We start from the raw sequence: 25863 nt of genomic DNA, 5'->3' as shown, positions 1-25863 counted from the left end.
TTCGCAGGTTTTCGCCATTCGCGGTCCGGTTCTGCCCCTATCTCCCGTGAATACCGAGGGAGAAGTGTACTGCAATTGGATGTATTAGGAGGAAATGGGGGTATAAGACTTTGGTGAAAACTCATTTAGAATACTGTGTACAATTCTGGAGGCCGCACCTTCAAAAAAATATAAAAAGGATGGAGTTGACCCAGAGGAAGGCTTCTAAAATGGTGCATAGTCTTCGTCATAAGGAGTATGGGGACAGACTTAAAGATCTCAATCTGTATACTTTGGAGGAAAGGCAGGAGAGAGGGGATGTGATAGAGACATTTAAATACTTACATAATGTAAATGCACATGAGTCAAGTCTCTTTCATTTGAAAGGAAGCTCTGGAATGAGAGGGCATAGGATGAAGTTAAGAGATGATAGGCTCCAGAGTAATCTACGTTTTTACAGATAAGGGTGGTAGAAGTAATCTAAAGAAATACTTTTTTACAGAAAGGGTGGGAGGAGTAATCTAAGGAAATACTTTTTTACAGAAAGAGTGGTAGATGCGTGGAACAGTCTCCCAGAAGAGGTGGTGGAAACAGAAACTGTGTCTGAATTCAAGAGGGCCTGGGATAGGCACGTGGGATCTCTCGGAGAAAGAAAGAGATAATGGTTACAGCGGATGGGCAGACTAGATGGGCCATTTGGCCTTTTTATCTGCCATCATGTTTCTTTGTTTTCAAGTTTTTGCCTAAAACATCTACATGCTAACATTCAGTGCTATTTTAGAAAAGTTGTGGAAGTGTTTGGGTGTATGATTTACAAGCCATACTAACAGATTCTCAATGGCAGTCTTTTGGGCTGCATAATTCATGCCTTTGGCGCGAGCAGAAAAATTTTTGCCTGTCATCTCATCCTCACTGTCTCTTTACAACACTGATACTCTAGAGTCGTGCATGTCCCTCTGTTCTCTAGACTGATCCACAACCAAGTTTCTTCCCTTCCCCCTTCTATTGTTATGACTCCCTTACTTTCCCTTCCTGCTGATATTAACAATCCCCAATCTTTTTCATCTCCCTAAGCCACTGAGCACCTTAACACTTTACTCTTCACTCTTTAAACCCACTGCCTCTCCCATCCTCTTTTCCTCTACCCTCTTCTCCCTCTCACTTGGTCATCCCTTCTCTCCCTGCGTGCATCTCATCCACATCACAGCAGCAAGTGTCCCCTCCCCTCCCCTCCCCTCACTCATACCTTCTTCCTCCTCCTCTTGCTTTCCACTGGAGACATCAACCCCAATCCTGGTCCTCCCAACCAACTCCCACCCTACTCTTACAGTCTACCTTACTCCTACAAGGCAACTCACAATACCACCAATCTTATTTCTATTCCACTCCTCCCCTATCCTTATTTTTAAAAGGACATTTATGCAATAGCTTGTGTTCACCAGATTCATTAGGAAAATTCCACTCTTTTGTTTGCATATTTCTATTCCTCTCCCCCTCCTGTCCTTCTCTTGTGCCTTATAGAATGCCTACTTCATTTCTAACAAGTTTGCCTACATACATGACCTCTTCATCTCTCGATCTCTCCACTTGCTCGCACTAACAGAAACCTAGATCTGCCCTGTGTCATGGAGGTTACCTTTTCTCCCATATGCCTCACCTGGTTGGTCAAGGAGGCGGCGTGGGGCTACTACTAATCTAATCTTCCATTTGTGTGTCGCTAATACCAATTCAGGCTCAAAGCGACTTACAGAGTGGGGTAAGAAGGGGTCGGGGGGGACTTAAAAGGAGGGCCTTGAGAGGGAGGTGAAGAAAGGAACAAGAAAACTCAGTTATTAGGGAGGAGTTATCAGCTTCATCCAGACTAAGAAGTGGTTAGGTTCTCTTCTGAGAGAGGCGTGTTGGAAGCTGAAGACCAAAAAGCCAAAGGTAGCGTTATCGGAGATTTTGCCAGTACTCAAGGCCAATGAGAACAGGCAGATGGAGCTGCAAGCAGTCAACGCATGGATGAGGCGCTAGTGTGAGGAAGAAGGATTCCACTTTGTGTGCAACTGGACGACGTTCTGGGGGAAAAGCAAGCTATATACATCAAGGATGGACTCCACCTCAGCGGAGACAGAATTGAGACTAATTGCAAGCAACATAAAGTGAGAAATTGTGAAGTTTTTAAACTAAGAAGAAGGGGAAAGCCTACAATTGACCATGAGTCGATGGTTCAGGAAACGGTATACCCAGAGGATACCATGTAGGAAGATTGCGGGGAAGACTCAACGGTCATAGACAAGACAGAAATCCTGACAGATCGAAAGGGACACAAGAGGGAAGGAAATGCAAGAAAGTAATAGGCCGCTAATTTAAGTGTAAGTACACGAATGCAAGGAGCCTAAGGAATAAGATGGGGGAATTGGAAGCTTTGGCACAAAAAAAACCTTAAAAGACACCAAAATATAAGTTTGGCGTGCCCTAGGACATTGCAGGAAAGTTAACTCCCTAGACTCCACCAAAAATATATAAATAAACAAACTTCAAATCTAAATTTAGATTTGAGGTTTACATATTTTTGGTGGAGTCTAGGGAGTTAACTTTCCTGCAATGTCCTACGGCACGCCCAACTTATATTTTGGTGTCTTTTAAGGATATTTTGTCTTGGGGTTTTTGCTATACAAAAAAACCTTGACATCATCGGCATCACGGAAACATGGTGGAATGAGGAAAACGTCTGGGACACTATGCTACCGGGATACAAGCTATACTGCAGGGACAGAGTAGGATAAAAAGGTGGGGGCATTGCCCTATACATCAAAGAGGGAATCAAGTCTTTGGAGAGAACACGGTGGAAACAAAAAGGTAGAGTCTCTATGGGCCAAAATACCGGGAACAAATGGAACGGAAACGAAGATTAGCATCTACTACCGACCCCCCAGGGCAGCATGAAGAAACTGATGGAGAAATAACAGACGAGATTAAACACAACTGCAATGGAGGCAACTCAGTTATCATGGGTAACTTCAATTATCCGGGGATAGATTGGAACCTAGGCACCTCCAGCTGCAGTAGAGAGACCAAGTTCTTGGATGCTATAGGCAATTGTTTCCTGGAACAACTTGTCAAGGAAAATACAAGAGGAAATGCAATTCTGGACTTAATTCTAAATGGACTACGAGGACCGGCGCAAGGGTAGAAGTAGAAGGGATGCTGGGAAACAATGATCATAATATGATCCACTTCAACCTGGACACAGGGGCAAAACAATGATCCAGAATGACGGCCACGGCACTGAACTTCCAAAAATGGAATTACGAAGGGATGAGAATCATGGTGGGGAAGAAGGTTAAGAAGAGGATAAGCACTGTAAAAATGCTAGAGCAAACATGATTCCTTTTTAAGGACACAGTCACCGAGACGCAAAATCTATATATACCTTGTATCAACAAGGGATCCAAGAGGAAAAAGAACAAGGAACCGGCGTGGCTCACTGTAGCAGTGAAGGAAGCGATCAGAGACAAGAAGACTTTGTTTAAGGAATGGAAAAGGTCAAAAACAGATGAAAACTGGAAAAAGCACAAACAACATTAAAGAAGGTGCCATAAGATGGTAAGAGGGACCAAAAGAGACTACGAGGAAAAAAATTGCCAAGGAGGCAAAAAAACTTCAAACCGTTCTTTAGATATATTATGGGGAAACGACCCGTGAAGGAAGCGGTAGGGACGTTAGAAAAACATGGAATAAAGGGAGTACTAAAGGAGAACAAAGCCATCGCCTACAAACTGAACACATTTTTTTGCGTCTGTATTTATCAAAGAGGATATATCCAATATACCAGAAGCAGACAGGCTATAAGCAGGAAATGAAGATGGGAAACTGACAGAGTTGACAGTCAGTCTAGACGAGGTTTGCAGGCAAATTGATAGGCTTAAAAACAATAAATTCCCTGGACCGGATGGCATCCATCCGAGGGTAATCAAGGAACTGAAAGGGGTTATAGCTGAACTGCTTCAACTAATAGCCAATCTGTCAATCAAATCAGGAAGGATTCCGGAAGAGTGGAAAGTGGCGAATGTTACGCCTATCTTCAGGAAAGGTTTGAGGGGAGATCCAGGAAACTACAGACCGTTGAGTCTGACCTCGATACCGGGAAATTTGGTATAGGTGCTGATAAAGGACCGTATCATTGTTCACCTTGATGGACACAATCTGATGAGGACCAGACATCATCAGAGACGCAGCAGAGCAAATCAGGGCAGTAGAAGGGCCCGAAGCAACGTGTGAAGACTGCTGCACACGCTGCTGGAATCGCCAGGTTCATGGTCGGGACCGTGGGAAGGGAAGGGGGGGCGGCAAAGGACTAAGTGAGCCGTCAGACGTTGGGAAGGGATGGGAGGGTCAGACCAGCGAAAAAACCTTACCGAGTGGGGAGCCGGCAAAGGAGTGTTTTCTGCTGCCGCGAGCGTGGGGGTCTGTTAACCGCGCATGCGCACTCCTGCGGCCACAGACATACGGAACACGCAGATAGGCGTGTGCATGCGCGGCTAGCGTTTTATTATATAGGATAAGAAGTGGTGGTAGTAGTAGTAGTAGTCGTCTCCATCAATAATTTAATCATTGTTCTTCCTTTTCAATCATGCTCTTTGAACACCAGTTAAATCTAAGAAATGTAACTTTGGAGCATATATTTAAATGTCCATATGTATCTACTTATTGGAGCAAAGTTTGGTCAACTATTCAACCTTGCTCTCCATATCAGAACCATTAAACACTTATAATGTAGTTGTATTTATTTGATTTAGCGATGCTGAAATGACAGGCAGTGTGTGTGAGGGTGGAGGGCAGTTGGAAACGGTTTCAAGATGTTTGGGAACTGTATTGGAATTCTCTTCCTCATAGGGCCCTGAGCCTTCTATTAAATTCCCAATTCTTTCTGTGCTTTGGGGTTTTTCTTTCTTTGTTGGCCTGGGTTATTTCGTTATGTGTTGCTCTATTGTCTGGGTCTTGGTTCTTTTCTTCTCTCTCTCTAGCTCTTTTTCTCCTTCTCTTTCCTGGGACCTTGCATGTCCTGCTGTTTTCTGCTCCTTGTAATTTGTTCCTGTTGTATTTTCTTTTTCTTTGAGGCTACCACATATAGCGGGGTGGGTTGGGATTGGGGGGGGGGGGTTGGTTATTTCCCTGTGCAGCCCATCAGGGATGTCTCTTTTAGCTATAGTTCTTTCATAGTCTTACTGGGAATGGTGTCTTTCTTATTGAAAATTATGGTTTTCAGTGAGTCCTCTGGTCACTCTGGGCTTGTTTTGTTACTTTGCCCTAAGTCCCCTGTCCCTGTATATGATCATCTGTACTGCTTTGGATTCTTTTGTTTTCTGCTTTTCCTTGTATGGGCTGGTTTAATTTCATTGTTATTTGCTCATCCCTGTTGTGCTGTGACTATTGTTTCTGCCTAATAAAAACAGATTTACAAAAAAATAAAATAAAAAATTGTATCTGGGATACTATGCTGAGGCCATATTAAAACCAATCTGGACAAAAAACAAAACACTTATACTGCGCAACTATTGAAAAATCTAATAATAACAATTAAAACAATATTATCTAATTGAAAAGACTTTTCCAAATTAGATTATAATATTTGGTGGAATATATTATGCTTGTATAATAAATATAAGAAAATATATGCAGTTAAGAGTGGCAGTTTGAGAAAATTTAAGAAAATATGGGATTGTTTACTTAAATTTACCCCTCCTTTACAAACATGTAGTGCGGGTTTTAGATCTGGCAGCGGCGTTTACTGCTCCCACGCTCATAGAATTTCTGTGAGCGTCGGAGCAGTTACCGCCGCTGCTGGCGCTAAAACCCGTGCTACATGTTAGTAAAGGAGGAGATTAATGATTAAATGTTGATAGTATATTGGATTGGATAGTATGTTAGTATTTTATTGGATTGGATAGTATGTTAGTAATTTATTTTTTAAAATAATTTTTCTCACATATATATTATATTGTATTAATACTGTTCTCTTATGTTATGTTGTTGTAATGCTTTTCTAAAAATGTCAATAAAATATTTATGAAAAAAAAATCTAAGAAATGTAGGAAAGATTCAAATGGTTATTGTTGATCTTGCAGGAGTTTGGTGGGGAACATAAGAAGCGCCATCTCCGGATCAGACCTTCGGTCCATCAAGTCCGGTGATCCGCACACGCAGAGGCCCTGTCAGGTGTACACCTGGCGTAATTTTTAGTCACCCATATCCTTCTATGCCTCTCGTAAGGAGATGTGCATCTAGTTTGCTTTTGAATCCTAGGACGGTCGATTCCGCAATAATCTCCTCTGGGAGAGCATTCCAGGTGTCAACCACTCTCTGAGTGAAGCAGAACTTCCTGATATTAGACCTGAACTTCTCCCCCCTTAGCTTCATTTCGTGTCCTCTTGTCCGTGTCAAATTGGACAATGTAAATAGTTTTTCCTGCTCTATTTTGTCGATTCCTTTCAGTATTTTGAAGGTCTCGATCATATCCCCTCGCAGTCTCCTTTTCTCAAGGGAGAACAATCCCAGTCTCTTAAGTCGATCCTCGTATTCCAGATTCTCCATACCTTTAACTAGTTTTGTTGCTCGTCTCTGCACCCTCTCCAGCAGTTTTATATCCTTCTTTAGGTTGGGAGACCAATGTTGGACACAGTATTCCAAGTGGGGTCTCACCATTGCTCTATAAAGCGGCATTATGACCTTCTCCGATCTACTCGTGATTCCCTTCTTTATCATGCCCAACATTCTATTTGCTTTCTTTGCCGCCACCACACATTGTGCTGATGGTTTCAGGGTCCTATCTATCAGTACACACAGATCCTTTTCTTGTTCGCTCTTACCCAGAGTTGCACCTGACATTCTATACTTGTGTTCCTTATTCTTACTGCCTAAATGCATCACTTTGCATTTCTCCACATTAAACTTCATCTGCCATTTCTCCGCCCATTTCTCTAACTGACCCAAATCTCTCTGGAGTTCCTCGCTATCCTTTTGCGATCTGATTGCCCGGCATAGCTTTGTGTCATTTGCAAACTTGATGATCTCGCTGGATGTTCCTTCTTCTAGGTCATTTATATAGATATTAAATAAGATCAGCCCAAGTACCAAGCCCTGGGGTACACCGCTAGTCACTTTCTCCCAGTCGGAGAACTTCCCTTTTATGCCCACTCTCTGTTTCCTGTTCTCCAGCCATTTGCCTATCCATCTTTGTATATCCCCCTCTATTCCATGGCTTTGTAGTTTCCTGAGAAGTCTTTTGTGTGGAACCTTGTCGAACGCTTTCTGGAAGTCTAAGTATATTATGTCCACTGGTTCTCCACTATCAATTTGTTCATTCACGGTCTCAAAAAATTGAAGTAAATTCGTTAAACATGATTTCCCTCCTGAAGCCATGTTGACTTGCTTTCATCAGGTCGTGTGTATCTAAATGCCTGACTATGCTATCTTTAATCAGTGCTTCAACCATCTTTCCAGAGACAGACGTAAGGCTCACAGGTCTGTAGTTGCCCGGTTCTCCTAACTCATTTAATTTACGAATGTCCTAATTTGCTAGTGTCCTGGAAGAAAGTCTGGCCCAAAAAAAATCAGAGACATTCTAAATACTGATGTTGATTTGTTACTATTTGGAAGTTATTGTTCCTTCCAGAATTTGCCACAGTCCTACCAAATATCTTTTTTATTTTTTGATCTCCGTTACTTTAAAGCTTATTGTAAATCATTAGAAAACCATTGCAACTTGAATGTTAATTTATGGTATAACTGGGTTTGTTTATTTAGAAGGTATGAGAAAACTATGGAACAAAGAAGCCCTATTACTTGGAGGAGAGGTAATAAGTGGTAACTTTTAGATTGTTATACGTATGTTTAATGTTTTCTTTTTAAATAATATTTTAAATGTTATATTTTGCTATTTCATTGGTTATTTTATTTGAGATAAAATAAGATATTTAAAACAAATAAAAAGAAAGGTTTAGAAATTACAATGTCATTAGCAGAACAGAGTGATCTAAATTGGGTTTGAGGGGAGATCTGGGAAACTACAGACCGGTGAATCTGAACTTGGTACTAGAAAAGATGATAGAGGTGCTGATAAAGGACTGCATCATTGATGAGGACCAGCCAGCACGGTTTCAGCAAAGGCAGATCTTGTTTGATGAACTTGCTGCACTTCTTTGAGGGAGTAAACAGGCAGATAGACAAGGGCGACCCAGTTGACATTGTATATCTGGATTTTCAGAAGGCGTTCGACAAGGTTCCACATGAACGACTACTTCGGAAAATTGTGAGCCATGGAATCGAGGATGAAATACTCACGTGGATTAAAAATTGGCTGGAGCATAGGAAATAGAGAGTGGGGGTAAATGGACAATACTCGGACTGAAAGAGCGTCACCACTGGGGTGCTGCAGGGCTCGGTGATTGGACCCGAGCTCTTCAACATCTTTATAAACGATCTGGACATTGGTACGACGAGTGAGGTGATTACATTTGTGGACAATACAAAGTTATTCAGAGTAGTGAAGACACAGGGGGATTACGAAGATCTGCAACGTGACATAATCAAGCTCAAGAAATGGGCATCGACATGGCACATGAGGTTCAACGTGGATAAGTGTAAAGTGATGCATGTCGATAACAAAAATCTCATGCACGAATACAGGAGAGACCTCCCAGGAAAGAGACTTGGGAGTTCTGATCGAAAAGTCAATGAAGCCGTCCGCGCAATGTGTGGCGGCGGCGAAGAAAAGGGCGAACAGAATGCTAGGAATGATTAAGAAGGAGATCACGAACAGATTGGAGAAGGTTATCATGCCGCTGTACCAGGCCATGGTGCGCCCTTACCAGGAAGGCTGCGTTCAGCACTGGTCGCCATACATGAAGGAGGACACGGTACTACTCGCAAGGGTCCAGAGAAGAGCAACTAAAATGGTTAAGGGGCTGGAGGAGTTGCCGTACAGTGAGAGATTGGAGAAACTGTGTCTCTTCTCCCTTGAAAAGAGGAGACTGAGAGGGGACATGATCGAAATATTCAAGGTGCTGAAGGGAATAGACTTAGTAAATAAGGACAGGTTGTTCATCCTCTCCAAGGTAGGGAGAATGAGAGGGCACTCTCTAAAGTTGAAAGGGGATAGATTTCATGCAAACGTAAGGATGTTTTTCACCCAGAGAAAACTGGAACGCTCTTCTGGAGTCTGTTATAGGGGATAACACCCTCCAGGGATTCAAGACAAATTTGGACAAGTTCCTGCTAAACTGGAACGTACGCAGGTGAGGTTGGACTCATTTAGAGCACTGGTCTTTGACCTAAGGGCCGCCGTGTGAGTGGACTGCTGGGCACGATGGACCACTGGTCTGACCCAGCAGTGGCAATTCTTATGTTCTTATGGACAGATAAATTGTAAGCCAAGATAATCATCTTGGGATAGATTCAATAAATGGTACCTAAAGTATGTGCCCTGTACCTTAGCACCCAAGTGTGAATTCTAGTTTTACGCGGAACTGCTGATAGAATACTAGCTTCAGTTTGCATTCTCATGTTTGGAGCATTTATGCGAGTCAAATACAGTGAGGCAGCTTTAAATGTAAAAGAACAACGTTGGATCCACCGGCTTAATACGGTGGATCCTAGGGGTTTAAACATGGAAATCGAATGGCAAACGTTATTTTGAAGTTTCTAAGATTGGTTCAGGAGGTTCCCCCTTTAATTTCAGACTGGATTCTGATAGGTTTTGGAGCAGAGAACGTAAGGGGGTTGGTCCTACATAATAAGTTCTTTAAATAGTATCAGTGAAGACGCCACCGCCATCTTGCAGTTTAAATTTAGAGCGGGGTGGATGCTAGCGGTTTTGGTGAGTAGGAGAACAATAGAGACACTTTAATATGTGATTCACGGTAGGATATTAGTAATGTACATTTTTACTGATATTATATTGTTTTACACACAGCATGGATCCCTGACGAAGCGGATGCGAAACATGTCGGGTCCTACCGCAGTATTATTTATAAAGATAAGTACATCACTTAAGTAATACAACAAAATTATAAAAAGTTTAAAAAAATTGTTTTATAAGAATAAGTATAAGGACCAGTGAGGAGATATACACCCGTGAAGCTCCCCGTTTAGAAAATGCACTGATAACGGTTGGAGGAGGGTGGTTCTGAGTAGAGAATGACACGGTGGCGGTTTACCCGTGGCCACCGCATTTTAGCCGCGGGTCACCGCCGAAAACGGGGAAGAAAACTAGCAGTCGCTGCGGTGACGGGGACAAGGCCATTCACCGCCCGCGGGGCGGTGAATGGGTCTTGTCCCCGCAGTGAGGCATGAAGAATCGCGCGGTCCCCGCAGCTCACACCCGCCTGCCCAATCGATTCTAGTGTTTAGCCAGCTCTCTCCCTTCTCCTCACCTTAGTTTGTAGATTTTCTTTTTCGGCGACCCGCACGCTATCAAAGAGCCGCTGCTGCTCAGTTTCGATCTTCTGCTCTGACGCAACCGGAAACAGGAAGTTGCAGCAGAGCAGAAGATTGAACACTGAGCAGCCGCGCGTGTGCGGCTCTTTGGGAAAGCGTGCAGGTCGCTGAAAAAGAAAGCCTGCAAATTAAGGTGAGGAGAAGGGAGAGAGCTGGCTAAACACTAGGATCGATTGGGCAGGCGGGTGGGGGCTGCGAGGACCGTGCGATCACCCGTGTTCCCGGCTCAGACTGTAAGGAGGGAGTGAAAGGGAAAAGGATTCTGGGCCAAGGTGATGAAAACGGAAAGAAAAACCCACAGCAGGAAAGAAAGGGAAGGACAGGCAGGTGAGCCAGATGCTAGAAGCAGGGGGGGGGGGGGAAGAAAGAGGGAAAAAAGCTAGATGGGGTTGAAAAGAAGAGACACACTGGTATGGAAGAGGAAGATAGGGGAAATCTGGACACAGGAAGGTAACAGAAAGAGGGGAAATTATGTGCATGGGGCATAGAAACATAGAAACATAGAAATAGACGGCAGATAAGGGCCACGGCCCATCTAGTCTGCCCACCCTAATGACCCTCCCCTATCTTTCTCTGTGAATAGATCCCACGTGTCTATCCCATTTGGCCTTAAAATCGGGCACGCTGCTGGCCTCAATCACCTGTAGTGGAAGACTGTTCCAGCGATCAACCACTCTTTCAGTGAAAAAGAACTTCCTGGTGTCTCCTCGCAGTTTCCCTCCCCTGAGTTTCCACGGATGCCCTCTTGTTGTCGTGGGACCCTTGAAAAAGAAGATATCTTCCTCCGCCTCGATGCGGCCCATAAGATACTTGAACGTCTCGATCATGTCTCCCCTCTCTCTGCGCTCCTCGAGCGAGTATAGCTGCAATTTGTCGAGCCGTTCCTCATATGGAAGATCCTTGAGTCCCGAGACCATCCGGGTGGCCATTCTCTGCACCGACTCCAGTCTCAGCACATCCTTGCGATAATGTGGCCTCCAAAATTGCACACAGTATTCCAGGTGGGGCCTCACCATGGATCTATACAATGGCATAATGACTTCCTCCTTACGGCTGACGAAACCCCTTCGTATGCAACCCATTATTTGTCTTGCCTTGGATGAAGCCTGCTCCACTTGATTGGCAGACTTCATGTCCTCACTGACGATTACCCCCAAGTCTCGTTCTGCTACCGTTTTTGCTAGGATCTCGCCATTAAGGGTATAAGACTTGCATGGATTTTGGCTGCCCAGGTGCATAATTTTGCATTTTTTGGCATTGAAGTTGAGTTGCCATGTCTTAGACCAGCGCTCCAGCAGGAGTAGGTCGTGCATCATGTTGTCGGGCATTGAATCTTCGTCTGTTGTGCATTTGCCCACTACATTACTTAGTTTGGCGTCATCGGCGAATAATGTTATTTTACCTCGAAGCCCTTCTGACAAGTCCCTTATAAAGATGTTGAATAGGATTGGGCCCAAGACCGAGCCCTGTGGCACTCCACTGATCACCTCCGTCATTTCGGAGGGGGTGCCATTCACCACCACCCTTTGAAGCCTACCTCCAAGCCAGCTCCCAACCCATTGCGTCAATGTGTCACCTAATCCTATAGAACTCATCTTACCCAGCAACCTGCGGTGTGGTACACTATCGAATGCCTTGCTAAAGTCCAGGTACACGACGTCTAGGGACTCCCCAATATCCAGCTTCTCCGTCACCCAATCAAAGAAGCTGATCAGGTTGGATTGGCATGATCTCCCCTTAGTAAATCCATGTTGTCGGGGATCCCTTAGATTCTTTTCATCCAGGATTTTATCCAATTGGTGTTTAATTAGAGTTTCCATTAGTTTGCTCACTATCGATGTTAGACTCACTGGTCTGTAGTTTGCTGTCTCCATCTTTGAGCCTTTCTTGTGGAGTGGAATGACGTTAGCCGTCCTCCAGTCCAACGGGACGCTGCCTGTACTAAGGGAGAGGTTGAAGAGCACGGACAGTGGCTCCGCCAAGACATCACTCAGCTCCCTAAGCACTCTGGGGTGCAGGTTGTCTGGCCCCATTGCTTTGTTAACCTTGAGCTTCGACAGCTCACCGTAGACACTGCTGGGCGTAAACTCAAAGTTTCTAAAAGGGTCAACTGAGCCAACCCTTGTCTGTAGCTGAGGGCCGAGCCCCGGCGCTTCTCGGGTGAAGACTGAGCAGAAGTATTCATTTAATAGTTGGGCTTTTTCCGAATCCTTATCCACATAGTCTCCGTCTGGATTCCTAAGGCTTACAATCCCGCCTGAGTTTTTTCTTCTGTCACTGATATACCTGAAGAAGGATTTATCTCCCTTCTGGATGTTCTTTGCCAGAGACTCTTCCATGTGGAATTTAGCCTCTCTGACTGCTGTTTTGACGGCTTTTGATTTGGTCAGGTAGTCTGCTCTAGAGTCCTGCTTCCCAGATTTTTTGTAAGAGATGTATGCTTTTTTCTTCTCCTTGATTAGGTCTGAGATCTCCGCAGTAAACCACTGTGGCTTATTGTTCCTTCGCCGTTTACTTACTGATTTAACATAGCGGTTTGTTGCTTCTTGTATGGTGGCTTTCAAAGTCGACCACATTTCTTCCACATTATCAGTTTTTGCTTGGCTTTGTAGCGCCTGGTGAACGAAGTCTCCCATTTCTTTGAAATTTGTGTCCTTGAATTTGAGGACCTTGGTCAGTGTGGTAGATTTAGTGAAACCTTTCCTGAGATTGAACCATACCATGTTGTGGTCACTGGAGGCCAATGTGTCGCCCACCGAGACCTCTGTGACACTTTCTCCATTGGTAAGTATCAGGTCCAGTATTGCCTGATCCCTTGTCGGTTCCAACACCAGTTGCCTGAGTCTTGCTCCCTTCATAGTGTTTAATAGCCTCCTGCTGCTGCCGGAAGCAGAGGTAAGTGTAACCCAATCCACATCAGGCATGTTGAAGTCACCTAGCAATACTGTGTCCCCACGCAAGGTGATATTTTCTATATCTCCGATTATTTCCATATCCAGGTCATCTTGTTGTCTTGGGGGTCTGTAAATTACGCCAAGATACAAGCATTTGTCTTTCCCTCTGGCCAAATTAACCCAAAGGGATTCTCCAGTATACTGGACATCTGTGATTCTAGTGACCTTAATGTCATCTTTAGTATATAATGCTACACCTCCTCCCATTCTGCCCTCCCTGTCCCGGCGAAGCAAGTTGTAACCTGGTATGTCCATATCCCACCCGTGGGAGTCTGTGAGCCAGGTCTCGGATATCGCCACCACATCCAGGTCGGCATTCCTTATTTCTGTTTCCAATTCCAGAGACAAAAAGGGGACATGCCATGGGGATGGTATATGGACACAGGGGGGGGCAATGGCAGATACATAGGGGAGATATTAGAAAAGTATATAAAATCGAACCCGTTTGAGGCTTTTATGTATGCAGCGGTGACGGGGCGGTGAATGGGGTTGCGGTGACGGGGCGGTGAATGGGATGGCAGTGGCGGTGACGGGGCGGTGAAGGGAATGGCGGTGACGGGGCGGTGCAGAGGATGGTGAGACGGGGACGGGGCGGTGACGGGGACCAATTTTTTCACCGTGTCATTCTCTAGTTCTGAGGTCCGTGAAGAATAATTCATGAATATATGAATAATTATGAACAAATGAATATCTGAAGTGAAATAACAGTTAATAGAGAATATACATAGAAGAGTATTCTTGGAGAAGCTATAAAATACAATAGAAATTAGGCACTCTGTTTACAGACTAAGAGTTTAGATCTGCTATGCATGTTACTTCTAATTTGTGCCAATTAGTGCTTATTGCCAACCATATACCAGATAGGCCAATTAGCTTACATGTACAAGTGACCCTATTCTTTAACCATGCGCACAATTATGCACCTATCTTTGGGCATTATTTACAGAATCAGGAGGTTTGTGTCCAAGTACCAAGGATCTTAAACTATATTCTATAAGAGACTGGAAGTCAGTGAAGTTGTATTAGGAGTAATGTGATCATACTTGCAGGCATAATAGTTACAAAAGAAGGCTCATGGTACCAGATCTCAGACCTGGGTCTAAATGAACTGGAAGTAAAAAGTTGCTGCAGAAATTGACAGGTCAAAAATAAATATAAAGAAAATGCTATCGTTTGATACCATTTACTTACCCGGTTGTCATAGACCTTCTTGAGTGCTTCATAGCGGATGGATCCCTGGAAAATAACCCCCTGGAAGAGGTTGGTTTTGTCACTGGCCACCAACTCTACACAAACCATTTCACCTTCTCCAACTGTCATGTCACTGAACACCTGAAATCACAAGTCACAACCTGATTTTTTTTTTTTTTTTTAAATAAAGCTTTTATTAAGATATACACACAACATAAAATATACATAGTAGATGCAGCAGCAATAAATAAAACAAGGCACAATACGCAACATTCTGGAAAACACTCAAAGTGCTGCCAACCAAATAACATGTGCAATCCCTATGATCAAGCAACAACAAACCACAATAGCCCCTCCCCCCTCCCTCCCCCCAAGGACAAAACACAATACCCACAACACTTAAAAAGGTTGAGAACCATCAAAGCCCATACACAGCAGAAAATAGAAGAGGAATATGAATATAAAATCCCCCACATCCCCACCCTCCCAGTTCAGCCCCAAATGTAGCTCAAATCCCTGGTCCGCCCCTACCTCCAACCTCCACAGAAGCCCGAAATCTACGCCAAATGCGAGCATAGCCATGTTGTTTGCCATGCCGCAAAGCCGTTAAGTGGTAAAGAAGTTGCCATGAAAGCAAGCGCTGCTCCACCATAGCCCAGGTGGGAGAGAGCGCTTGATTCCACAAGGAGGCTAAAGCCAACCTGGCAGCAGTGAATGCCAACTTACAAAACATAGAATCTCCCCAGGCAAGATCTAATTGATGCCAATACAATAGGGCATGTCGCCAACTCTCCGGGATCTGGATATCAAGGATCTGGGACACCCTAGAAAAAACCTCCTTCCAGAACCCACGCACCCGCCCACACTGCCACCACATATGAAGGTAGGTGCCCACCTCCCCACAGCCCCGCCAACATAGTACACTCGCACCCCCCTGCCAACGTGCCACAGCCTGAGGAGTATAGTACCAACGAAAGAGGACCTTATAACCATTCTCAATCAGCAGAGCAGATATACCCGCCGAGGAAACTTCTGTCCAGATATTCCCCCAAGTGTCCCACGAAATAGGAGCTCCCCAATCACCTTCCCAAGCCCTCATGTAGGGATGTGGGGCCTCCCTGCGATTAAGACACCTATAGATAACAGCCAGAACTCCCTTCCGGAGCACTGGACCCAACAACAACTCAAAGGGGGTCTTGCCCTCCCTCAAATCCCCCAGGAGACCCGAAGTCCGAATATAGTGAATAACTTGGAGGTAAGGAAACAGATCCCGGACCCCCCAGCCAAACCTACCCCGGAGCTGTGCAAAGGGTCGAATACGGCCCAAAATCAGATCCCACAGTTGTCCCACACATACCAAGCCATTAGCTTCCCAAGCAGCAAACACTCCCCCATCCATGCCCGGTAAAAAATCTGGATTATGTCTCAACGGGGTATACCAGGAATGGCGCCTGCCCTGCAATAAACCCCCTCTGGTCTGATTCCAAACCCTCAGAGAAGTTCCAATTGAAGGCACCTCACCCACTAGTCGCACCCTGCCCGGCAGCCATGGCCGATGCATCAAGGGCACTCCATCATTTAAACTTTGCTCTATCTCCACCCACGGTTTCGGTACTTGCGTCTGCCACTCTAAAAGGGCACGTGACTGAGCAGTCTGGTAGTATTTCACCACGTTGGGTACCCCCAGTCCCCCATCACTCCGCCCCAAATATAAGACCTTCCTGCTTACCCTGGGTCTCCTGCCCGCCCATATAAAATCAAAAAGGTGCCCTTGAACCCCCTCCAACGCCCTCCTGCTCACCCATAGCGGCAACACCTGAAATAAAAACAAGAGACGGGGTAAGATCATCATCTTCACAACAGCCACCCTGCCCAACCAAGAAAAGTACTGATCTTTCCAGCCAAGCAAATCCTGGCGAATACGCCGAAAGAGCGGAGGGAAATTAAGATCATAAAGTGCCACTCCAGGCGGTACAAAATAAACCCCAAGGTAACGTAGAGAATGCTGAACCCACCGAAACGGAAATCGGTCTCTGAGATAAGACACTCGCTCTCCAGTCAAGTTAATATTGAGAAGCTCTGATTTACCAACATTAACACGAAACCCCGACACCTGACCAAAATCTTCCAACTCCCGCAATATTGCAGGCAGAGAACTCTCAGGCTCCTCCACCGTAAACAGAAGGTCATCCGCGAACAGGGTCAACTTATAATCACCTCCCAGCACCATAACCCCTTTGATATCCCGGTTCATCCTCACCCGCTGAGCCAAGGGTTCTACCGTCAAGGCAAAAAGAAGCGGGGAGAGAGGACATCCCTGTCGTGTTCCCCGGGCTAATGAAAAAGTCTCCGAATACCCCTCATTAACCTTAACACAACTAAGAGGGCAAGTATAAAGGACCCGAATCCAATCTTGCATGCGCGGACCCAAACCCACAGAATCTAAGACCCGAAACAAAAAAGGCCAGGAGACCCTATCGAAAGCCTTCTCAGCGTCGACAGATAAAAATACCGTGTCCCGTACACCCCTCCTGGCCTAATCAAACAAGTTATAGACCCGACGAGTGTTATCGCCCACCTGTCTTCCCACTACAAACCCCGACTGATCAGGATGGATCAACCGGGGAATCCAACTCATCAGTCTATCCGCCAAAATTCGCGTGAAGATCTTAGTGTCAACCCCCAGCAGCAAAATCGGCCTATAGGAAGCACATTGAAGGGGGTCCTTCCCCTCCTTAGCCAGCACCGTAACCCCCGCCAAGCGCATGAAGTAGGGGAGAACACTATTCTCTTGCAGAGAATTAAGAAAGTGCAACAAAGGAGGCAGCAAAAGATCCTGAAAGCGTTTATAGTACCGAACAGTGAATCCATCCATCCCGGGCGATTTACCAAGTTTCATCGAGCGCAGCGCTCCACAAGCCTCAATCAGCGTGAGAGGACGGTCCAACCGCACCACATCTTCACCAGCAATCTTGGGCAGTGCCGCCGAAGTTAGATAGGCGTCCAGATCCTGCGAGGACCCGGGTGCCTCTGGAGTATAGAGATGGGAGTAAAACTCCACGAAACGAGCCCGAATAGCATCCTCTTTCTGCAATAGCTCCCCAGAGGCTGCCCTAATCGAGAGAATCTGATTACGCGTCTGCCGCACCTTCAGACAATGGGCAACCAGCCGACTAGCTTTATTAGAAAACTCAAAATATCTATGTTGGAGAAGCTGCAAATTAAGATGCAGGCGCTCCAAGTCTAAAGCCTGGAGGTCGCGGCGCGCCTGAAACAACCTCCCACGTAACTCAGTATCCCAAGGGCTGCGCTTGTGTAAGTGCTCTAACCGACCTATCAGAATCAGCAGTTCCGCCGCGTCTGCCCGCCGTTTGCGCTGCCTGGCAGAAGCCAGAGCAATCAATCTGCCTCGAAGGGTAGCCTTTAATCCCTCCCAAACCGCTTCCAACGATGCTCCACACTCTTCATTCACATCCAAATATTCCTGCAGCCACCCTCTATCTACGCTCCCACCTCCGGGTCGTCAAGAAGGCTATCATTGAAACGCCAAAATTTCTGTCCCGACCCTCCCCCCTCTCCCAAGAACCTCACCCAAACAGGTGCATGATCCGACCACGTGAGTGATTCAATCCCCGCGGACTCCACCCGACGAAGCAATCCCCGCTCTATGAATACATAATCAATTCTAGAATAAGAGGAGTGTATCCCCGAAAAATAAGTATAGTCCCTAACCGCGGGATGTAACCACCGCCAACCATCCACCAAATTAAGGGTAGTCAAAGCCTTACGCAACAGTTTACGATCCTTTCTCCCATACCGATCCGCCCGTCCAGAGTTATCCAAATGAGGGGTCACGGTAAGATTGAAATCCCCACCCAAAACCAGGGCGCCCCCCTTGAACCGGAGGATTCGAGGCACCAATTCTTGGAAATAGGCCTCGTTAGGGGCATAGATATTAACCAGGGAGTACAAGACCCCCTCAATCAGAGCCTCCAGCATTATATATCTACCCTGGGGATCCCGCACCACCCTATGTACCTCACAGCGAACCCCCTTACAAATAAGAATGTCCACCCCTCCCCTCTTGGAAGTACCTACTCGGGAAGCCCAAAAGGCCAGAGGAAACCTAGTGTCCTTGACCAGGGATTCATGGGACTGAAGTAGATGAGTCTCCTGGACAAAACAAACATCAGCCTTCAAACGAAGCAGCTCTCTATAGAAAGCCCGTCTCTTATTGGGGGAATTAAGACCCCTAATATTATAAGAAACCAACCTAAACCCCTCCATAGTCTAATTGAAGCAAAGGACGATGCAGACCCAACCTCTCCATACTCGTCCACATACCCTCTCCCCCCCACCCTCCCACCGCTCCCCTTCCCTCTCCCAAAGTGAGAGTCCACAGATCTCCCACCAACTTGTAAGAAAGTGAACCATCCCCTCGGCCCATTTCTCAATCCCCACAACCAAGTACTAACTATCAGAACATCCCCCACAACAATCCCCATAAGCCAACTCTCCCAACCAGCAGCCCTCCACACAATAATACTCAATCCCCCCTTCCCCACCCAGCACTATACCCCCACCCATCACAGAAAGAATTCCCCCACTTCCCCCTCCCACCACACCCCAAGAACAGTCCATGAACATCCCCCACACAACCCTCCCCCAAAACCCAAAACCCAGAAATACATCCTCAAGGAGAGTGTCCAAAAACACTCCTCCCACTCTGAAGGGACGAAGGAAAATAGTAATGAAACAAACACAGCCAGTCAATTTTCAGGGGGTGCCACTCGAGGTAGAAGCGGTGGCTCGAAGAGAGGGTCCGCCCCCCCGGCCTCCCCTCCCGCTCCTGGATCCACTCTCCACACGCTGCCATCGGGAGGAGGTGGGATTCCCCACTCGGTTGGACGCCGCTCCCCCCGGAGGAACAACCTCCTCCGGGACTTCAATACCCGCTTGTTGCAGCAAGCCACGGGCCTCCCACACAGTGGTAACTTTAGTGTGTACTCCATTGATAGAAATAACCACCCCAAAGGGGTAAGTCCAGCGGTAGCGCAAATTGCTGCGCTGCAGAGCTTTAGTCACTTCCCTGAATGCCCGGCGTTTCTGAAGCGTGCCCGCAGCCAAGTCCTGATAGAACTCCAATCGATGCCCCTCCCAGGTGACCGTGACCAGCTCCCGGGCTCTGTGGAAGATCTGTTCTTTAAGCACAAAGCTCTGAAGGCAAATCACAATGTCTTTAGGTAGATCTGAGGTCCGAGGTCCCAGAGCTCGATGTGCCCGCTCCAGACCCAGCTCCAGAGAGTCATCCTGTAGAAGCCAACAGAGCAGCTTAATAGTAGTGGCCCGAACATCTTTATACTCCGGTAGATCCGGTAGGCCCCGCACCCTCAAGTTATTACGCCGGGTGCGGTTCTCCAGGTCCTCGACCTTATCCAGGAGGAGTTGGTAATCAGCAGATGCAGATTCCAGGGATCTTTGCACACCAGTCACATTTTCCTCGCAACTATCCAGCCGCATCTCCACCACTTCCACCCTCGTGCCCACCTCCACCAGGTCAGTGCACAGCTCTTGCACCGCTTCCCGGACTTGCACAGCCACAGCCGAGATTTCAGATTTTACTTCCATGATCCAGCGTTGCATATCCGCTTTCGTAAGCGGTTCCGGCGAGGCATCCTCCTGCATGGGTTCTGCCACCATATCGGCCACCGCCGCGATGACGCCACTCAATCTCGCCGCCTCCCCACTGCTGGTCTCCGGGCCTGCCCCACCACGTGCAGCTCGGCCCAGCGCCTGCTCCATCGTGCGCTGGCCGGGTTTATCGCCGAGCAATTTTTTGCACGTTGCCATGGGGTTCTCCAAACCTTCGCACACCTCGCCAGCACCCGGGGGCAGAAAAATTGCGCTTTTTACACAGCTATAGATAGTTAGAACGCCGGGCCTGAACGGAGCTCTCAGATCAAGCTCCCATCCGCGGCGATGATGTCACTTCCTCCCCGTCACAACCTGATTTAAAAAAAAAAAAAAAAAAAGCATAATCATATGCAATGCATATAAGAGGCTAAAGAAGCTAAGCCTTCTCAAAACCAATATACTGGCTACTTGGATTTGGGAGGGGAGCTATAGCGAGTAGGAGAGATGTTGCCCAAGTGGGAAGGGGTGGGCTTTGAGGCACCCCTTGGGAGTGTGCAAGGCTGAAGGTCTGCCTAGGGTAATCGATATCCTTGGGCTAGCCCTGAGAAGAAGCCACTGCCATAAGAGCTGGTGCTCTGAAGATACTTGTTGATACTGTTACTTGGGTCCATCTGTGCTAAGACAGTGTCATCAAAGAAGGGACTGAGAACCACTGCTGGTAAGGGAGCTTGGGACTATAGACTACTGAGTAGCAATGATCAGTTTGTTTGTTCTGTCTGCAAGCCCAGCTACAATAGATATTTTTCTTTCCCTGGAAGGCTCACAGTTTAAGTATGTTTGGCAGTATTTGTCCCAAAAAAGTTTATGGAAGGAGGGGAATTCCTGTGTTTGCTGAATTTCTGCACTTTGAAAGATTCAGTTAACATGCCTCTGATGTCATAGCAATGAGGAGGCTATCGTGTACACTGTGCAGTCTAGTGCTGCCCGATTCGCGATTCGAATCAATTCACCGATTCTCTTTAGGTGAATCGATTAGTATTTACAAAAAACTGAACTCACCGATTCAAGTAGGCCCCATTGCTAGAGGGGCTTTTCCTCTGCCGCTGGAGTCCATCCATCTAATGTAATTTCCGGTTTTGTGAAACCGGAAGTTACATCAGAAGCATGGACTTCGGCAAAGGGAGGCTAAAAAGTAGTAGTAAGTTAAAAAATAGTAATAATGAAAGGTCCAGAGAAGTGTGCATTTCGTTTCGGGCTGTTTTCCGTCCCAGTTTGATTTCTGATCATCCCCACCTTTGTGGTAAGAGCGGATTGCGGGGGAGGGGGAGAATGTGTCTGCCCCCCCCTCACGGCAAAAGTCCGAGAACTGTGCCAGCAATCGCCCTCCACCTGCAGTGGATGCTCCCAGCGAAAGTGAAAGAGGAGAGACCCGGGGAAGGGGGCAGCTGAAGGTCTCCCCCCTGATGTATTAGGATCTCGCCCGTGGCAAGTGCTGAGCCGACATGTATCGACCGGCTCCGATGTCGGCCGGTGGCCTGGGCTTCCCCCCACAGAACCTGGCCCTCGTGGTGCTGTGGGAGTGACTCAACGAGCACGGCCGCTGGCGACCTTACTCAGCCACCGTGTGCCACCACATCGAGAACGTGCTGAAGGAGGATGCCCGGGGCAGCGTGGTGCTGGGCCAGGTGGACCTGCAGCTGGTGCCCTACTTCACTGACCTGCAGTCCATGCACCAGTTCCACCAGGACACAAGTGAGTGGCACAAGGGGGTGAAGGAGAGCCAGCGATGGCATCAGCTCAGTAGGCTTTCGCTCCCTTTGCCCCCTTTCCCTCCCACAGCCAGTTTGAAGCTTCTCCCCTCCCCCAATTCTGTCCCAAATTCCTCAGTCCGAAATCCAAGATCCTGCTCTCTCTTCCCCCCTACATCTCTCCTCACATGCAGGCCTTAAAGATCACTGGTTTAGACGTTTTAGGATGGCCGGAGAGGAAAGCAGGCAAATCAGGTATTCTCTGCTTGTCTTTTACTTGGAAAGGTATGAAATACAAGGCAAATATAATTCTGTTTTGGGGGAGGGGAGTGGGTTTTTGTTTTTGGGCAAATTCAAATGCTTATGTACATAGTGAGAAAAAAGGGCCTTTTCTACTTTTCTTTGAAGATGTAAATCATAGCAGATAAAGACAAAGTTGGACAAGTTCCTGTTAAACTAGAACATATGCAGGTGAGGCTGGACTCATTTAGAGTACTGGTCTTTGACCTGGGAGCAGCCACGTGAGCAGACTGCTGGGCATGATGGACCACTGATCTGACCCAGCAGTGGCAATTCTTATGTCCCACCCTTAATGCATGCTAGCAAGAAAAAGCGCTGACTGTTCCCCCTGCTCGTGCGTTCCAAGATGCAGAAATGAAACATGACTCTCCCTCCCCCTGGTTCTGACCTGCAGCCGCCAGTTTTCTCACAGCCCAGGCCAACCGCACGATTTTCAACCAGACGCAGCAGTAAAACGGAGACCTATTAGGCTGCCAATGCTGCTTTTCAGTGTGTTTTGCTCTCGTCTCTCTTCCTGTTGGTTACAACATGCAGGAGCTGCTCCTCGCTCCAGCTCCAGTCAGGCCTAAGCAAAGGGCTTTGGGTCCTCGGGGTTGGGAGTCTTCAGATGAACCATCTTCACCACCCTTCGCGATTTTGATAATTAAAGTTAAAAAAAAAACAGAACTGCATGAGGTTGCCAGAAATCTCAGATTGGTTGAAAGATTCACCCTGTAACTGGATAATTTGATAAGTCTTCACTAGGATGAAGGGGGGAAGATGGATGGTGGAGGGGGATGGACTTGGGGATAGTTCGTGGAGAGATGAACTTGGGGGAGATCATTGAGAGGGGAGATGGGGGAGGAATGGAAGAAATAATGGATCTAAAACAGGAGAGAGAGATGGTGGACAATTTAGGGGGTGAAGGAGAGAAGTTGGACCAAGGGATGGAGTAGAGGGGGGGTATAGATACTGGATAGGAAGGTAGTTAAGAAGAGAAAGGGAGATGGTGAACCCTGGGGTGGTGGGGAAGGAGGGAGAGATGCAGGATGAAAGAGTAGTTGTGTGGAACACACTCAAAGGCTTTGCTAAAATCTAAATACACCACATCTAGCACACTCCCTTTATCCAATTCTCTGGTCACCCAGTCAAAGAAATTGTTCAGATTTGTTTGTCAAGACCTACCTCTTGTGAATCTGGGGATGGTGGGGTCCATCACTGCAGCTGCGGGGATGGAAACAAAAAAGGAAAGATGCCAAACCTCCGGGGGAGGGAAGGAAAACAGAAGGGGAGGGCAGAGATGGAAGATGGATGGTTAGCATGGAGAAAGAAGGAGACCCTGGCAAGCACATTATCAGAAGACAACCAGAGCGTGGGATCAACCTGATTTAAATAATGACCAGACAACAAAAGGTAGAAAAAATAATTTTACTTTCTGTTTTGAGATTACAATATGTCAGATTTGAAATGTGTATCCTGCCAGAGCTGGTGTTAGGCTGCAAATGTGAGCTAGGATTTAACAGAGAAAGGAAAAGTATTTTTTGTTTACACCACAGCGCCAGTGTGGGTAAGAGAGGGCAAAGGGGGTGAAGAGACTAAAAAAGGGGTGAAGAGGCTATAAAATAAACCCACTAGGATGTTTAAAAAAAAACAAAACACCCAACTGGGCAGGAAAATCGAATCAAATTGAAAAATCGATTCAATAGACTGAATCGAATCAAATCTAAATATTTTTTCCTGAATCGGGCAGCACTAGTGCAGACTTCTATTGCCAAAAGCAGTAGAAGCCCGAGAACTATGTAGAAAGAAAGCAGTTAGAGTGAGAAAACAGTTGGTGTGAAAAGGGGAAGGTAGCAGTTTGGAGTTGGGAATAGAGCTGTCCGATTCAGGAAAAAAAGTTTTCATTCAATTTTGCCAACTGAATCGATTTGTGATTCAATTTATTTTCTATGATATAGCTTTATTGTTTTAAAGAAAAGTTTTTTATGAAGTTATAATTGGAGAGGATGTAGCTTTAAAATTAGCAGTTAGGTTTATTTTACAGCTTCTTTCACCCACTCTACTCCCCTTTGCCCTCTCCAACCCCAAGCCAGAACTGTTATGTGTAAACAAAACAAATACTGTTAGATCATAGCTCGTGCTTGCTGTGTAACAGCAGCTCTAACAGGATACACATTTCAAATCTGATGTATTGTAATCACAAAATAGAAACTAGAATTGTTTTTTCTACCTTTTGTTGTCTGGTCATTTTATTATTCAAATCATATTGGTCCCAGGCACTGATTTCTGTTTGCCTTCTGTTAACTCGCTTGCCAGGGTTTCCTGCCCGTTTGACATTTTCTTCTCTCTCTATACTTGCCATCCATCTTACATCTCTGTACCTTCCCTTTCCTCTTCTCTCCTCCTTCTTGCAAGTTTAGCACCCCCCCCCCAAGAGTCCAGCACCCTCTCTCCCTTTCCTCTCCCCATGTCCTGATATCTGTCTCCTGTCCTTCCCTCCCTCCATGCCTTGGCATCTGTCCCCTGTCCTTCCCTTCCATCTCTCCTTCTTCCCCAACCTCCATGCTCTGGCATCAGTGGCATAGTAAGCGGGGATAGACTGCCCCACGCATGTTTTTAAATGTTCACCAGCACAAGCAGCACCTTCCACTTGCTGCTCATGTCACCTTCAGCGCCCTTCTGATGTTACCTTCAGGTCGCGGGACCAGGATGTGATGTCAGAAGGGAGCAGAGGCCAGTGCAAGCAGTAGGTGGAAGATGCTGCTCATGCTAGTGAGCATGACAAGAGGTACGCAGGGGGTGCCCAAGTGGTGGGGAAGGTGGTGGAGACAAACAGTGGCAGTCTCATCAGTGGCAATCTTCTCAACTCATTGCTCTGCTGGCGTTGGGCCTTCCTCTGTGCTGGTCCCTATTTCCTGTTTCCGCAAAGGTAGGACCCAGCAGAGAGGAAAGCCCGACACCAGGTGAAGGCTGCTGCTGCCAGAAGGGAAAGAAGTTTGGACGATACCCTGGGAGCACCCCATTATGGTTTGCACCCACAGCAAACTGCCCACCCACTCCTGCGGTGCCTGAATCGGTGAGTCCGATTAAAAAAAACAAAAAAAAAACCCCAACAAATCAATTAGAATTGATTCAGCCAAACTGAATCAGTAAATTGATTTGAATCGTGAATCGGACAGCACTAGTAGGGAGAAACAGCTTGTCTCTCTCTCTCTGGTTAATAGTTTGGTGGAAGTTTGCAGAGAATTTCTCTAAGTAGCTGGTTACCTCTATACATATAGTTCTGGGGATCAGGGTCCCAGAATCCTGAATATACTGGGAAAGGAGGAATTTCTATTTGTCCTATTTACCCAATAGTATTCTTCTAGTCTGCCTCCTGTGCACATAACCAGCCACTCCATTCTAACCACTTTGGAGCCCACTGGTTATTGTACCAGTGTGTCAGAGTGGCAGGGATTTGAAAATAAAATAAACAAGAAAAATGCCTGAAATAAAAACTGTTTTGTGTGCTTTTGGATATTACTGTGACAATGGCAACGCAAACTTTACTAAACTAGTGTTCAGGAAAGGGAACTGAATATACAAGGGCCTTTCTG

At 46.4% G+C, this 25863-nt stretch overlaps 1 protein-coding gene across 3 annotated transcripts in view; it reads right to left on the bottom strand.

The window, feature by feature from the left end:
* The window catches only part of KIAA0930 (KIAA0930 ortholog), a 218875-nt gene that overhangs the window by 75713 nt on the left and 117299 nt on the right, over positions 1–25863 (bottom strand). For all 3 annotated transcript variants that reach the window (XM_033951707.1, XM_033951705.1, XM_033951706.1), the window contains one exon: positions 14607–14747. In XM_033951707.1, the coding sequence (XP_033807598.1) occupies positions 14607–14747 (141 nt within the window). The remainder of the gene's footprint in view (positions 1–14606; positions 14748–25863) is intronic.

The sequence above is a fragment of the Geotrypetes seraphini genome, chromosome 7 (assembly GCF_902459505.1).
Source record: "Geotrypetes seraphini chromosome 7, aGeoSer1.1, whole genome shotgun sequence".
NCBI lineage: Eukaryota > Metazoa > Chordata > Amphibia > Gymnophiona > Dermophiidae > Geotrypetes > Geotrypetes seraphini.
Note: the sequence above shows the minus strand (reverse complement) of the source record. Positions and strands in the feature narration are given on the sequence as shown.